At 37.9% G+C, this 14,502-nt stretch overlaps 1 protein-coding gene across 2 annotated transcripts in view; it reads left to right on the top strand.

Annotated features, from left to right (window-relative positions):
* The first annotated feature begins 1,274 nt into the window (after positions 1 to 1,274).
* The window catches only part of LOC122014800 (STE20/SPS1-related proline-alanine-rich protein kinase-like), a 29,191-nt gene continuing 15,963 nt past the window's right edge, over positions 1,275 to 14,502 (top strand). For both annotated transcript variants that reach the window (XM_042571233.1, XM_042571232.1), the window contains exons 1-8: positions 1,275 to 1,651; positions 3,795 to 4,049; positions 4,127 to 4,251; positions 4,357 to 4,401; positions 6,881 to 6,962; positions 9,519 to 9,587; positions 9,694 to 9,864; positions 9,953 to 10,018. In XM_042571233.1, the coding sequence (XP_042427167.1) occupies positions 1,478 to 1,651; positions 3,795 to 4,049; positions 4,127 to 4,251; positions 4,357 to 4,401; positions 6,881 to 6,962; positions 9,519 to 9,587; positions 9,694 to 9,864; positions 9,953 to 10,018 (987 nt within the window). In that variant the 5' untranslated portion in view covers positions 1,275 to 1,477. The remainder of the gene's footprint in view (positions 1,652 to 3,794; positions 4,050 to 4,126; positions 4,252 to 4,356; positions 4,402 to 6,880; positions 6,963 to 9,518; positions 9,588 to 9,693; positions 9,865 to 9,952; positions 10,019 to 14,502) is intronic.

Here is a 14,502-nt window from a genome sequence, read left to right as displayed (position 1 = left end):
ATAAATCTCTATCTTATCCTCCATTAATTTTATAAACCTAGCGCTTGTCATCGTCGACTTCTCTTCCAGCGTTTCTCATCTTCTCCGCCGACTTCTCTTCTAGCACTTGTCATCTTCTTCGTCGATTTCTCTTCCAGCGCTTCTCATCTTTTACGCCGACATCTCTTCCAGCACTTGTCATCTTCTCCGTCGACATCTCTTCCAGCGTTATGTCATATTCTCCATCGACACCCCTTTTCAATTTTTCTCTCCCCTAGTGCAGAAATTTAACAATGTATGGTTAGAATTTATTTTTTCTATCAAATTTCTTTCTATATGCTTATGTAGTTGTAAGATTAGTAATCTTTGACTGAATATGCTTTGGTTCAATTTTTTTCTCGGATTTTAGTATTATTTTTGTCTTCAAATCTGTTTATCAATCTTATGACTCATGCTTTAAAGGTATGATCGGTTGATCAAGTGGACCACCGAGTCCGAGCTAAGTGAATTCGACATATAATACCAGCCCCGAATGGTGATAAAAGTTCAAACCTTAGCCAATTTCGTCACGGAGGTCCAGAATACCGAGCCGAAGATGACATGGAGGATATACATGGACGGTTCACCCACTCGACAATACAATGGGATCAGAATCTTATTGATATCCCTGCGGGAGGATAGAATGTAGCTCTCCGTACAATTAAACTATCAAACCACCAACAACAAAATTGAATATGAGACCTTAATAATTAACCTACAAATAGCTCGGTACATAAGAGTCAAGAATTCTTTTCTCACCCCACCTGTCACATGCTCACTCAGGATGCTATGATTTACCTCCCTCGTGATGGCCTTGAGTCGGATACGACAGAGGCGCTGGGAGCAAGCGATTTCACCTTTTGTCACAAGAATTCTCATCTATTAAGATTACTTGTCAATAGCTCAGCAATTGGCGAGAACCGTCAAGATAAATAAAATTTGATAGAACCTTCATCGGCAACAGTCATCCGCACTCTTGTACCCTACTCGTAAGTCGTACCCGCATAGCGTTAGTATTCCTAGACCCGAGACTGCCAAGCGGGTCCAACATCAATAATGGCAGGCGGCAGGTCAAATGGCCTGGGTCCATTTCCCCCACACGATCACACTCATATCTTACCCGCTTCGGATCGTGGAGATCCTCCCAAGCTGAACCTGGTAGATTTCGCGGGGTGAACGCTTAGAGAGCACGAAGAGCGGAGTATGTTATGAGCCGACGAAACCCGACCCGCAAACCTTCCAGCTGCTATTGCGTGACTGCCCTCTTTTGGGATTGCTTTCCGCCGTCCTGCGGCTCGTACGGACGACAACCCGCCGACCATTGCCTCCTCAGTTCTCGATCGGACGGCTTCCCTGCTTCGTCTTCTTGTCCGCGTCCTTCGGTGTTGGTGCGGCTTCTTCTTTTGAAAACGGCAGTCAACGGGGTGCGAAGCGGGCGTCGGTGGGCGATCGGGGGAGGATGGGGAGGAACGGAAGCGTGAAGCGGAGCTACTCGGCATCGCCAAACGACTACAAACTGCTTGAGGAAGTCGGGTACGGGGCCAGTGCGACTGTCTACCGGGCGATTTACCTCCCCTCCAACGAGTTCGTCGCTGTCAAGCGCCTGGATCTCGATCGATGCAACAGTAACCTCGTGAGTTAGCACCTCTCTTTCTTTACCAGGTTCAACTTTTGTTTCTCGCCGAGGTTTCGGACCAGCAATTGGCCCTCATGAGAAGATTGGATCGAGGCAATCGGGAAGGTCGCTTTTGGAAATCTGAGATGTTATTGAAATTTTGTAACTTTTTTGCTCGCCAACGTTCATTCTTGATTTCCTAGATGGTATTGTACGAGGGCTGTACACTTTCTAAACAGTGCAACTTTCGCTTCTTAGACTGTTCCTATGGAATTTAAGGGTTGAATAGAGAGCTGGTATTTGGATATTTGAAGATAATTAGTGAAGTAGTAACGAATTCCCATGTTCATGACTTGTTTTGACGATGCTTTTGCTTTCTTAGTTTGCTACGGACCATATACTGTAGGAAACATGTTTAGGGCCTGCTGCACTGAATTCGGTTGAATCTAGTCAACTTGCGATTGTAAATTTAAAATTTTTATGTTTGTTTCTGTTTGGAAGTTAATTTTGCTGGATGGACCTCTACTATTTATCATTTGCAACTATCTTATGTTCTAGAGCAAATATCCTTAACATCTGTAATTATTTTGTTTCCAGCAACCAGGTGGTGTTTAGGATGCATATTACATGATTTGAATCACTATAATTATGGTTTCCTCTTCTCCTTGCCTACCATGTCATAAGTACTTTATTCTTCTTGGATGAATAACTCTCCGAATTTAAACAATTTACTTGTAGCAAATACTAGGTGCTAAGTAGGATGGTGCCAGAGGCATCTATACTAAACTAGGAGGACATAATGGAGTAATAGGCATTGATAATGCTTCTAGGTTAATTCTGTTTGGTTATCGATACCTACATTGCTGTCCATTTTTTTCTACCATCAAGCTATATTTAACCTACCCTCTATTTATTGTAATATTCTCTTTATTCAATCCTCTGCTGTGTGGTCCTTGGATTTAGCTTCTTTGATCATTATTTGACTAACCAAATCTTAAATAGCAAAATTAGGTCATAAACTTTCCCTAAATTGTAAGAATTGGGGAAATCAATTCTTTTGCTCAGTTGTTAATTGCTACAATTAATAATATGATGGTATTCTTGAAGCATGCATCTTAGTTGGCGTGGGCAATGTTGATATTAGCACGCCTCATAAAAATTTGAGGGAGAATATTTGAAGTTGCAATTTAGAATTCCCAAATTGAGAGAGTGAGTGAGAGAAAGAAGGTGGGGGTTGGGGGTGGAGTGGGGGCGGGCGGCGGCGGCGGGTGTGTTCTCCTCCAATGAAGATCTTATGAGGACTATCATGCATTGAATTGCTCATTTGTGAATTCAGATAATCACCATCTCCATATCATAAATTTTAAATATGGGTCCAGTGAAACCTGAATTATGTCACTATCTCTAGTGTATCTTTACCCAACAAGTCTATAAGCTGTAAGAGCATAAGTGCTAGGCAAATCATGTTTAAATAGATTTTTGGCTATCCTAAGGTGCTGTTGCATTATTTCATAGTGAACAACTGCGTGTTCTATGAATCACACTTTTTTCTGTATGAGAAGATGCTACTATATATTTGGTTTATATATTTATTTCTAAATAACAGTTCTAATGCATACCTTTTTTATCCCCTCTAATACATTTATCTTAGTTCTGTTTTTTTTTTTTTTTTACATTTGATTAATCTCTTTCCCTTAGGACAAACAGAATATATGCTACTGAATGTTATGTACACAATTCAAATTTTTTTTCTAAGCAAACTACTAGCATGATCCTTTATTTATTCCTAAGTTTGAAGTAGATTCTACAGTTGGCACAATCAACTAGCATTCACATTATTCCATCCGCCATGGTGATTTTTAGTTACCATATATATGGTGTTAGAGAAAGAGATGAAAAGGGCACTGTTCTTCTGGGTATAGAAGATGGTTACTTTCTTTATAACAAGCCACTCCATTTAATACATCATATGCTACCATCATTGTAGATTTCTATGGTACAGATTCTGAACTATCTATTTTTTTTTCTCCAAAATGTTTTTTTACTTTGTCATACTGAATTTGAGGAGGATTATTGTATTATATTAGGAAATGTTCATGAAAATTCTGTTATGCTTCTTTGTGTTGTTGTAATGGAAATTCTGATAAGCTACTTTATCTAGGATGACATACGAAGGGAAGCCCAAACAATGAGCTTAATAGACCATCCAAATGTAATAAGAGCATATTGTTCATTTGTTGTTGAGCAATACCTTTGGGTTGTTATGCCATTTATGGCTGGAGGCTCGTGCTTGCATCTGATGAAGATTGCATATCCAGATGGATTTGAAGAACCTGTCATATGCTCAATACTTAAAGAAACACTAAAGGCTTTAGAGTACCTTCATCGACATGGGCATATACATCGTGATGTCAAGGTTGCCTTTATGCTGGATTCTTTTTAGAAATTATACATGAGACCTTTTCCTTTCTGAAAAAGTGGATTTGGCTACAGGCTGGGAATATCCTCCTTGATAGTTCTGGCGTGGTGAAACTGGGAGACTTTGGTGTTTCAGCCTGCATGTTTGATAAATGTGACAGACAACGTTCAAGAAATACTTTTGTTGGAACACCATGCTGGTGAGAAATCAAATTTAAATTTATTACATATATTTAATGTTAGTAATTGTTTTTTGATTAATGGTTAGATGCTGGCAAAATTTTTGATGAGATTCTTTTGTGTAGGATGGCTCCAGAGGTGTTACAGCCTGGAAGTGGGTATGATTTTAAGTAAGTAATATATCCGGTAACCAAACATTTACAGACTGCACGTTTTGTACCTATTTGTAATAGTTAGGGGCTTACTTATATGTAGGGAAAAACACAGAGATGTATGTGCAAAGTTACAATGGGGTGACATAAGATCTACAGGAAAGTTCACCCTAACACTTAAAAAAATTAAAAAATAACATAGTATAGAGTATCTACTCTCCTCCTACTCGATTTTGAATCTCATGCTCAATTGCATCCGCATGACTTATTGAGTCATTGAGCTTTCCTCAAGTAATCTTTGAACTTAGTGCTTCTACTCTGACTTTATTGAGTTGCGTGAGAATGAGGTGGTGTTTGTTTGGCTTGTCTGTGAATCTTCAATTCTCTGCACATTAAGGGATTCTTTTGATCTAGATGAGTTTCTTCATCATCACTGGCCTTTATTCCACCTACATGTTGGAGCTTTTCATTGGTCTAAGCTTCTCCTTTTTTTTTCTTGCATGGTATGCACTTCACCCTTTGCTGTTGTCTTTGATGCCAAAGATTTTTCATTTTCATAGCTTCCATTGAGCAGCATACCTGCTTGTCCATGGTACCCTTTCTTTCATCTACTCCTTTCATGCCTCTTCAACTTCTAATAAATCCAATCTTGATATTCTACTGTGCTACTGGAATTCCAGGTTAATTGTTATTATGTTCTGCTGCATGGTTCTTGACTCGCCGATGCTCATTTTGGGGATTAATAATGTCTATGTGCTATCAACAAACTTCAGTCTTCCAATTCTTCTTCCTACAATGTTTTGGCTTCCTGTAGTGAGCCAATTTTATGGATCTTCTTCAGCAGCCCCAATTGATAGCATATTCCAATTGAATCCTATGCCTTTGTCATATGGTTATCATAGGGTTTAATTTCTACTCCTCAAAGCTGCCTTCCTAAAAAATAGGATCCTAAACATTTCAACGTCTTTTGCATCCGCTTCTTCCTTGAGCCTCTTAGGCCCTATGACTATCCCTACAGAGAAATTAAATGACAAGAATTATGCTTCTTAAGTTGTACTATTGAAGGTATAATTTATTGGTTGAGGACAACTTGAGCATTTAACAATAACAATTGCAGACATGCTTGAACTAGACCAAACTATTTGAGGTAGAACTGTAGAACACAAAGTAAACGGTCTCACACAGAATTGTAAAATTGGGTGCAGAGACAATATTGTTATCTTTCCTAAAGTGCCCAACAAGAGCACTTGTGTAATCCCCAAACGAGAAAGTTCTACGTGATATCTTTAGAATGCACAAGCATGGATCCTTGAATAGGTAATCATCCATAATCACAAAATCAACCCTAACCATGACAATCCTAATCTTAAATTTCTTAAAAAATTCCCTCAAAGTTAGGCCATGTAAGATATTCATCCTTAGACATTTTCTATCGAGGTAAGGGCAAATAGCTTTGACTTATTTTTGATTTTCGACCAAAGTAATATTCAATTATTTTTTTTGTTATACGACTAATGTTTTTTTTTTAATCTCTCTACCCTTTATATCTTCCATTCTAATTGATTCAAGACTTTTAACTATAAAATTTATGATTATGTCCTAGCTATATTAATCTTTTTTTTTTTTTTTTTCATTTTATCATCAAATAGAGCTATACCTGCTTTTGGATATATATATATATATATATAATATTATGCTTTCCTTTAACCCCACACATACATTTAAGTATTTTTATATTGCTATATTAACTTTTTTTAGTTGCTGCTTGCTCATAGCTCAACGCTCACACAACCTTATACAATAAGTATATAGGACACACAATGATTACACAAGATTTCAAGGGCTCTCTCCATACAAAATTATCAAAAAATTAATTATAAACTTAAATTTTTATTAGAATTCTTCAAACAAATCACTAAGACCAATAACAACATAAACAAAAAAAGGTATATCCGCTATCTTAATGACCCTCTAGTGTCAACCCCACAGATATGGAGGGAGATAAATGCAGGTACACAGGTATTAGGCGCATGGTGGAGTAAACCCTAGGTCGTAAGTTCTTGAGAATCGACCCCTGATCATTACGTCCGAGATGTCATGCGCCACTGCGCTATGCCCGGGGGCAATAATAGCATAAGCAAGTATTGATATACAATTCACTTAGAAGAAGCACCATCTTGATGCGACAACAAGGCCTAATATAATAATAGTGAATGATTGTTCTATGGGATATACTAATAATATTCAATACTCAGTCTGAAAAGTTACAACTCACGTCTTGGTGTTTTTTTAATCTTTTACCTAGAATTTCAAGCCACGTAATTCAATGAATGAAGATAACTAAACATAAGATTTTATGATTTCCCATGAAAGATGGAAAGATGATTCTTGAATCAAACTAGAAGTAGTGGATATAGGTAAAATACAAAACTGGATTTTTCTTGTAACTGTTTTGATTTGGTTTCTGCTATATGACTGGTACCTTTTCTTTCTGCAGAGCTGACATTTGGTCATTTGGAATAACTGCACTAGAATTGGCACATGGCCATGCTCCATTTTCAAAATACCCTCCGATGAAGGTCTAATTAGTCCCTGATGATACCTTGTTGTATGCTTATTCCTATTTGTTGCTGTTGCTTATTATTACATGCTCACTGAATAAGTGGAATTATATGTATTTTTTACTTTTGCTTGATCACTATATATGCCATATGAACTGTTCATTTGGGAAAGGTGCATTGTCAATCAGTCCATGGTCAACTATATTAACCATAGTTTCAGCTAATATGTGAATTTTGATTAAGGTCAGTTTCAATTTATTACTCGATCCATTTGTGGTTAACTATGTTGACACCATAGACTAAAGTGCCAAGCCATGCTAGTTGTCATGAATAACATTTCATCTGTCGATCGACATGTGAGACATCTTTGATACCGACATGGAGCTTCATGACCTCACTTTGCAACTCATCTTGAATGACGACGATGTGTGGTGGAAATATAGAGACAAGTTGGGAGAGAGAAGGGCTATGTAGAGAGGAGAAGGGGATTGGTGGTTGCTAGTGAATGACACTTAGGCATCATGCAAATGGTGGCGCGCTAGGTAGAGGAAGAGAAGTGCCGGGGGGGGGGGGGGGGGGGGAGGTTTAATGAGAGTACATAGAGAGAAAGGGGAAATATAAATGACTTTCCAAAAATTAGCACTAAATTAAATACCACGAAACTTAATTATCTTATATAAATATTTGGTTGAGTCCTTAACTGACTAAATAAATTCCAAAAGTTTGTTTAGGTTTTAGCAAACAAAGTAATGTTTAACTATCAAAATTGTTATCAAATGCTTATAAATAAATTTCAAACACAATCACATGAACCCATAAAAATGTACCTTCATTTTACAATTTGTAGTGACTATGAACTTAAGTTTTTACTGAAATGTTAGAAAATTACTTAGAAAAAATTAAAAACATTGTTAATTAACATCCTCAATAATGAAGGTCTTTTGGGCCTTCAAATCTGGAATTACTCTAATGTTGTAGAATCTGAAAGTAAAACATGCCCCTATTTATAGAGTACAGAATGTCTCATTTTTTTCATTGCTCATTCCAACATTCTATGTGCAAAAGTTGTATAATCATATAGAATGAAAGAAGTATGTATATAGTTCACAAGTCATTAAAGCTAAATATTAAAACTTAATCGAGTACAAACATTTTAAGGTTGAGTACTAATGCTACCAAATTAATAAGCAACCATAAATAAAAGAATAAACATGCATTAACAATCTAATTAATTACAAATAAATAGGTAACTAAAGTCACAATTTAATATTATTCTAAGTAAAATTAATGACGCTATCATTAATAATTCAATTAAAAATGGTTGAAACCGTATCAGCACGACATTATAAAAAAAAAGGGCTGCCTGGTGCACGAAGCTCCCGCTATGCGGGGGCCCGGGGAATGATCGATTGTACGCAGCCTTACCCTGCTTTTTGCAAGAGGCTGTTTCCAGGATTCGAACCCGTGACTTTTTTGGTCACAAAGCAACAACTTTACCGTTGCGCCAAGACTCCCCTTCAATCAGCACGACATTATATGTTATTAAAATTGTCATTTTGGTCAGAGATTGAAAGTTCAGCATGGCTCAAGATTTTTAATCTTGGTTGTCATATTATTCTGGTTGTGACTTGCTAATCTATAATTTTGATTGATAATGATAGCTATGAAGCTAATTGAGAATATAACATTTAGGGAACAATGGGAGTTTGTATAACCTTGGACAACTTGATATGATACTTAGTTGTCTTATGGACAACTTAACTAACCACAAATGTGAAAAATATGACCGGGAGAAAATCTCAATTATTCTAGTTTAGAATCTCATTGGTACATGACATTAAAACATGGGTTGGCAGGCCATAAAATGTTATAGCAAACTAAATTTTGCTTGTCTGTGGTGAACACTGAGTCAGATGATCCTTTGGGCGGTCATATATTGGAGTGCCCCTCCCATTGGTGCTAGTGATTTTGGGTTGGATTGGAGGACAAAGTAAACTTTGCTTCCATCATGAGCACCAAAGCAGGTGATCCTTTGAGTGGTTATATGAGGGAGTTTCTCTCACCGATTTGGTTGGTTATTTTGGGTTGAATTGAGCTCCAGTATATGGTAGTGAAGCCAATTTACACCTCTGCATTTTGTAGGTATGTTATCATTGTTAGGGCGCTAATGTGACAGGGTTTCCCCTTCTAATTAGCTATCAATGTTAAACTAAATTAGTCTCCACCCCTTCAAACATCTTTTACCATGAGGATAAATCTCAACTCTTTGCATGAACTTCAATGTCATGATGAATCCATCATAACTTTGAACATTCTATGTGGTTTTTATTGTACAGCATAATGGATTAACGTGTTTGTGAGATAGTAGTGGTTTATTTAGTATTTATATGGATTTCTATGTTTCTTGTACATTACTGTTTAAATATACTCAGAATTATGGACAACTCAGTACAATCTGGAAGTCTTTTGTGATAGTTAATATGTTCAAGTGCCTCTAAATTACTTGTTTAAGCTGGAATTATAGTATTAATTTATTACATACATTTCTGATCTATACATACCTGCATGCTGTAGGTTCTCTTGATGACTCTCCAAAACGCACCTCCAGGACTTGATTATGATCGGGATAAAAAGTTCTCAAAGGTATTAAAGGTCCCTTTTGATAATGGATACCTGTGAATTTTTGATGGAATAGTTTTACATTGTATTTTGGCAAATCTTCTAACAAACAATAATCAGTTGTACTCAGTCCTTTAAAGAGATGATAGCAATGTGTTTGGTGAAAGATCAAACAAAGAGACCAACTGCAGAAAAATTGTTGAAGCACTCTCTTTTTAAGCATGCGAAGCCTCCTGAGATATTGTTGAAGAGCATTTTAAGTGACCTTCCTCCTCTTTGGGATTGTGTGAAGGCACTCCAGGTAACTGTTAATGCTCTTTTATATCGTGACTACTCCTTTTGCTCCCCTGGATGGCATGATATGAACATAAACTCATTCGCTTGTTCAGTTAAAGGATGCTGCGCAGCTAGTTCTCAAGAAAATGCCATCATCTGAACAGGAGGCACTATCACAGGTTTCTGCTTCTTTTAGTAAATTTTGTTATTAGTTTACATCTTTGAATCCTTTCTAGTTTTGAGCAATTTTCATCATGTTTAAAATTTAATAGGAATGTGTAAAACTGGATTGAATGCATATCCAACTTAATTTGTCTGGACAATACAACATACAAATTCAATTCATAAATCTGATTAATAGGTTACCAATTTCATGGTTTGAAAACTCATGTTGTGGCAATTGACATGATCGGAATCTACCAGTCTAGTAAATTATCAAAATCCACTACTCATTGACATGGGTAATCTTATCCTATGTTCTTAGAATCATACTCTGTTGAGACTCAACACCCGGTGACTCATGTCAATGTTTGTTATTTTTTATATCTTGATTTTTCAAAACTCTAATTCAATTCATTATCTAATTGCTATAATTTTATACTTAATTCAATTGATTATTTAATTATTATATTACTATTTTTCAAAACTAAACAAGCTAAGTCTTGGAACAGTAATATTTAAATTTATATCTATTCATATCGACACGTATTGAAGTAAAAAAAGAGGAAACTCATTTTCAATGCGACTATCTAATTGATAAATTAAAAGTAAAAGAAAATAAAAAATCTAAGTAAAAGTAAATTAAATTAGAAACACATCTAAATTTATTTCGGCATGCTCTAACACATGTTGAAGTATGCCAAATAACGGTAGGTCTAATGCAATAAAAATTCAATTGCTATAATTTTATTTTTAGAAGTAAATGGAAATAGTATTAAAGGAATAAAAACCATCTAAATTCATCTCCAGATTGCAACTCTAAGGATGGTACATTAACCTTTGCCATTCTTCTGTTTACGTATTTTGCTTAAAAACAATATGGCAGATTCAATGTCACAATTATGGATTATCCAACATCCTAATTTTGAGGTTTGAGTTGTTTGACTTGATTGCCATTTCAACCATTGCTTTTTCCTGAATCGATGAATCTCTTTTTGTAAGGTCAGTAACCCAGCTCAAGAGAGACATTGTTGAAGTCTCACAAAAGCACATCCTTATGGTATTGCTGTATCAAATGCCTCCTCACAAGCTTCCATTTCCAAGACCATGGTCATTTCAGCAATGCGATCTTTTTATGGAGCAGGAGATTGCGTGCTTCATTTTCGTTTCTTTGTTGAAGTTATTGTCATATTTTTCCTATAAACTCTCATATAAATGCCTTTTCTCCTCCATGATGCTTGTCCGAAGCTCAAATCCCAGTATTTCCATTATTACTTTTGGTGCTCGGGGCAGCACATTAAGAGGCTTGTATTCATAAAATCAACACCATATATCCCTCTGTGCCTTTTTGCCATCAATTGAACTTTGACCCTATGAAACTTGTATTAAATAGGAAGCTTACATGAAGAAAGAGTGACTAGTTCTATATGCTTTGGAGTGCACCGCTTTCATTTTACTTACAATAGTTTGGAACTGAAATCAAAGCATGAATGGAAAATTACATTGTTGATAAGGATGAATAAGATTAGTAATGGGAAATAGGGTTTTAGTTGGTAGACTTGGAGCATTGTGGTGAGGCAAAAGAGTTTTTGAGGATGAACTGTAATAGGTTCAGATGATAGTTGCTTGCTTTAGGCCCATTATGTAAGTACCCTGGATGAGTTTTGACATGATTAACCGAGTTAAATTAGGCTATGCGGTTTGATCTCTTGTGTCTAAGTGTGCAGGGACTTAGGAATACAAGAAGTCGAGTGGAAGATGTAGTTAGCGAGAATGATGACATGGGAAGCGAGTCGATGAGCTCGGTGCATCCGAGAGACGAGGAGCTACGGAAGAGTACACCGGCAGACGAGGACACGCGCGACACTTCTAAGGGACGAGAAGCCGGGAGGAAGATTGCTCGAGAAGAAGGCCGGAGTTGGGTTCGGATGAACTCAACTCTAGAAGGCCGGAGAATCACCTAAGTGACCAGACAAATCAATTGCCGAGTTGACTTTGTCCAGGCGCCTGGGCCAGGTCTAGGCGCCCGGACGGACCAGGTCCAGGCACCCGGACGGATTAGGTCCATGCGCCCGGATGGACCAGGTCCAGGCGCTCAGGATGTCTTGGCCAGATCAGCGAGCCGTTGCAGCGAGGACCAACACTGGAGTCCACACCAGTCGACTCTAGGTGCTTGGACCAGGTCCAGGCGTCTGGGAAGCAAAGATCTATTGGAAAGAAGCCGTTGCAGAGTGGATTGAAGCGACCAAGTCCAGGCGCCCGGAGCAGGTCCAGCGAGCCGTTGCAGCGAGGACCAACACTGGAGTCCACACCAGTCGACTCTAGGTGCTTGGACCAGGTCCAGGCGCCTGGGAAGCAAAGATCTATTAGAAAGAAGCCATTGCAGAGTGGATTGAAGCGACCAAGTCCAGGCGCCCGGAGCAGGTCCAGGTGCCCGGAGTTGCCACGTCAGCCAACGACTAATTTCGGCCAGTAGACTATAAATAGAACCTTGGTCCTCGAAGTTCTGTACAACACTTGCTCTTTTCATTTTGTTATTCTTTTTTAAGTCTGTGCTTTCAACGTCTCTAAGAGATTACTCCGCCTGCTTCTAAGGACATCTTTTATTGGAGCTTTCATTGTCTTGGATTAGCAACCTCCCTGGTTGCAAACCAAGTAAATCTCTACATCTTCTTTAATTCATGCTTTTTATTGTTTTTAATTAACCTGTGTCGTGTCCTTGCTAAGTAAGTAGCAAGAGAAGTGCTAAAATTCTATTGCAGACTATTCACACCCCCCCTCTCTAGCCGGCCTCATCGGTCCTACACATTATGCTTGAGCTTTTGGTGTCAATTGTTTTGGTGTGGTAGATGGTGTAGACAATAAATTAGGTATACGAAGTAGCCCAACTGAAGCACACATGGTAGTAGACCAAATGGATAAAAGGTGGACTAATATATGTTTCTATAGCTGAAACAAAAGCTCAATTTAACTTAGGGGAGTATAACAATGATGCCTTTCTATAAATGCAAATGTGTATGGGAGCACTTAATGGATCTTTGTGCTAGCTTTGTCTTCGTCGGGATGAAAAGGTGCAGGGGTGTTGCACAATTGAGAGAATGCCAAATGAATGACCTCATTGCAATCGGCAAGAGGCGAGACATTCAGTTTAAGGGATGTGCAACTACGGGAGGTTCACATCATGTTAGGTGAACATGGCACAAACAATATGGTGATGAAGAACCTTGTGCGAAGAGGAAAAGAGCCAATATTACGCGCGTGCACACACACACAAGATGCCCTAGATAGCTCCCCACTATCTATCTATTTATCTGTATATGACATTAATGGCTATGAAATATTATAGATACATCCAGATAGTTTACACAATTATATATAGGCCCATAACACTGCTATTTTACCTTACAGGTAGACAACATTTAGCCTTGTACAACTCCCAAAGCTTTGATTCATCTCTTAAATTCCTCTTACTTTTTTTTTCTTCTTTTGTTGACAATAAGGATTTCATCTCTTCTTGTCGTGGTCCTCTTGATTGCAATTTTGATCTCTCCATCGGAGGGTTTCAACTCAATGGTAATGACAATAGAGGTGGCCAGTGACAAAGGCAAGATGTGACGATGCCTTCTTTAGAGTATAAGAAAGTTGGTTGAGGAGATGCACAATTCCTCCCTAGCCTCAACAATTGGTGTTGTTGCGTTAGTGCAGAAGGCCAAGGACAGAGAGAGGTTATGGTGTAGGGCGGTGTAGAGATGAGGTGGTGCAACTCAATCTGGCTACTTTTTTTTTTTTTTAATTGTTCGAGAAGGTGATGAAAAGTGAGAAATTGGCCAAGTGTTATTGAGTCGACATGGAGTGAGAGGTAATGACTCTCATGTTGGAGAAGATGATTCCAAGATGAGGCATATTGGTGGCAGTAGAATTGGAGGATTTGTAGAGTGCTTATGCGCTTCTCGTGCAGAAGGTGACAGTTAGAAGAAGGCGAGGTTGCAACACTTGGAATGACCGATTGGGTGGAGTTTGGTGGTGGAGATGCAATTGATGGGTGGTAGCGGAGGATGATGAATAAATGGGTTGAGAATTCCCAACGCAAAACCCTAAACTCTATTTAATTCTTAAGAAATCACCAATATAATAATCAGTATTGCGGAAGCGTACCAAAATCCATAGTTTGTAGTTGATTTTGGGCCATGATCTTCAATTTACAGATTTTCTTAATAGCTAGAGAGTTTTGTGGATACAAAACATAATCGTCGTACTGCAAACTGGGACCATAACCTATATTGGCCCCTCAACAAGTCAAAAATTGCACATGTGGTATCCACACTATTGTATTCATGACAATTACATAGACAATTAATTCTTTTATCGAGTTGATTCTCGACTTCAACCTTAAATGATTTGAAAACATCCCATGTTTGAGCCTTTTCGTATATAAGAAACAGACATGCATATTTAGAATAATCATAAATGAATGATACACAATATTGTTGACGATTCCAAAAAG

The sequence above is a fragment of the Zingiber officinale genome, chromosome 8B (assembly GCF_018446385.1).
Source record: "Zingiber officinale cultivar Zhangliang chromosome 8B, Zo_v1.1, whole genome shotgun sequence".
Classification (NCBI taxonomy): Eukaryota; Viridiplantae; Streptophyta; class Magnoliopsida; order Zingiberales; family Zingiberaceae; genus Zingiber; species Zingiber officinale.
This window is presented reverse-complemented; position numbering and strand designations above follow the sequence as displayed.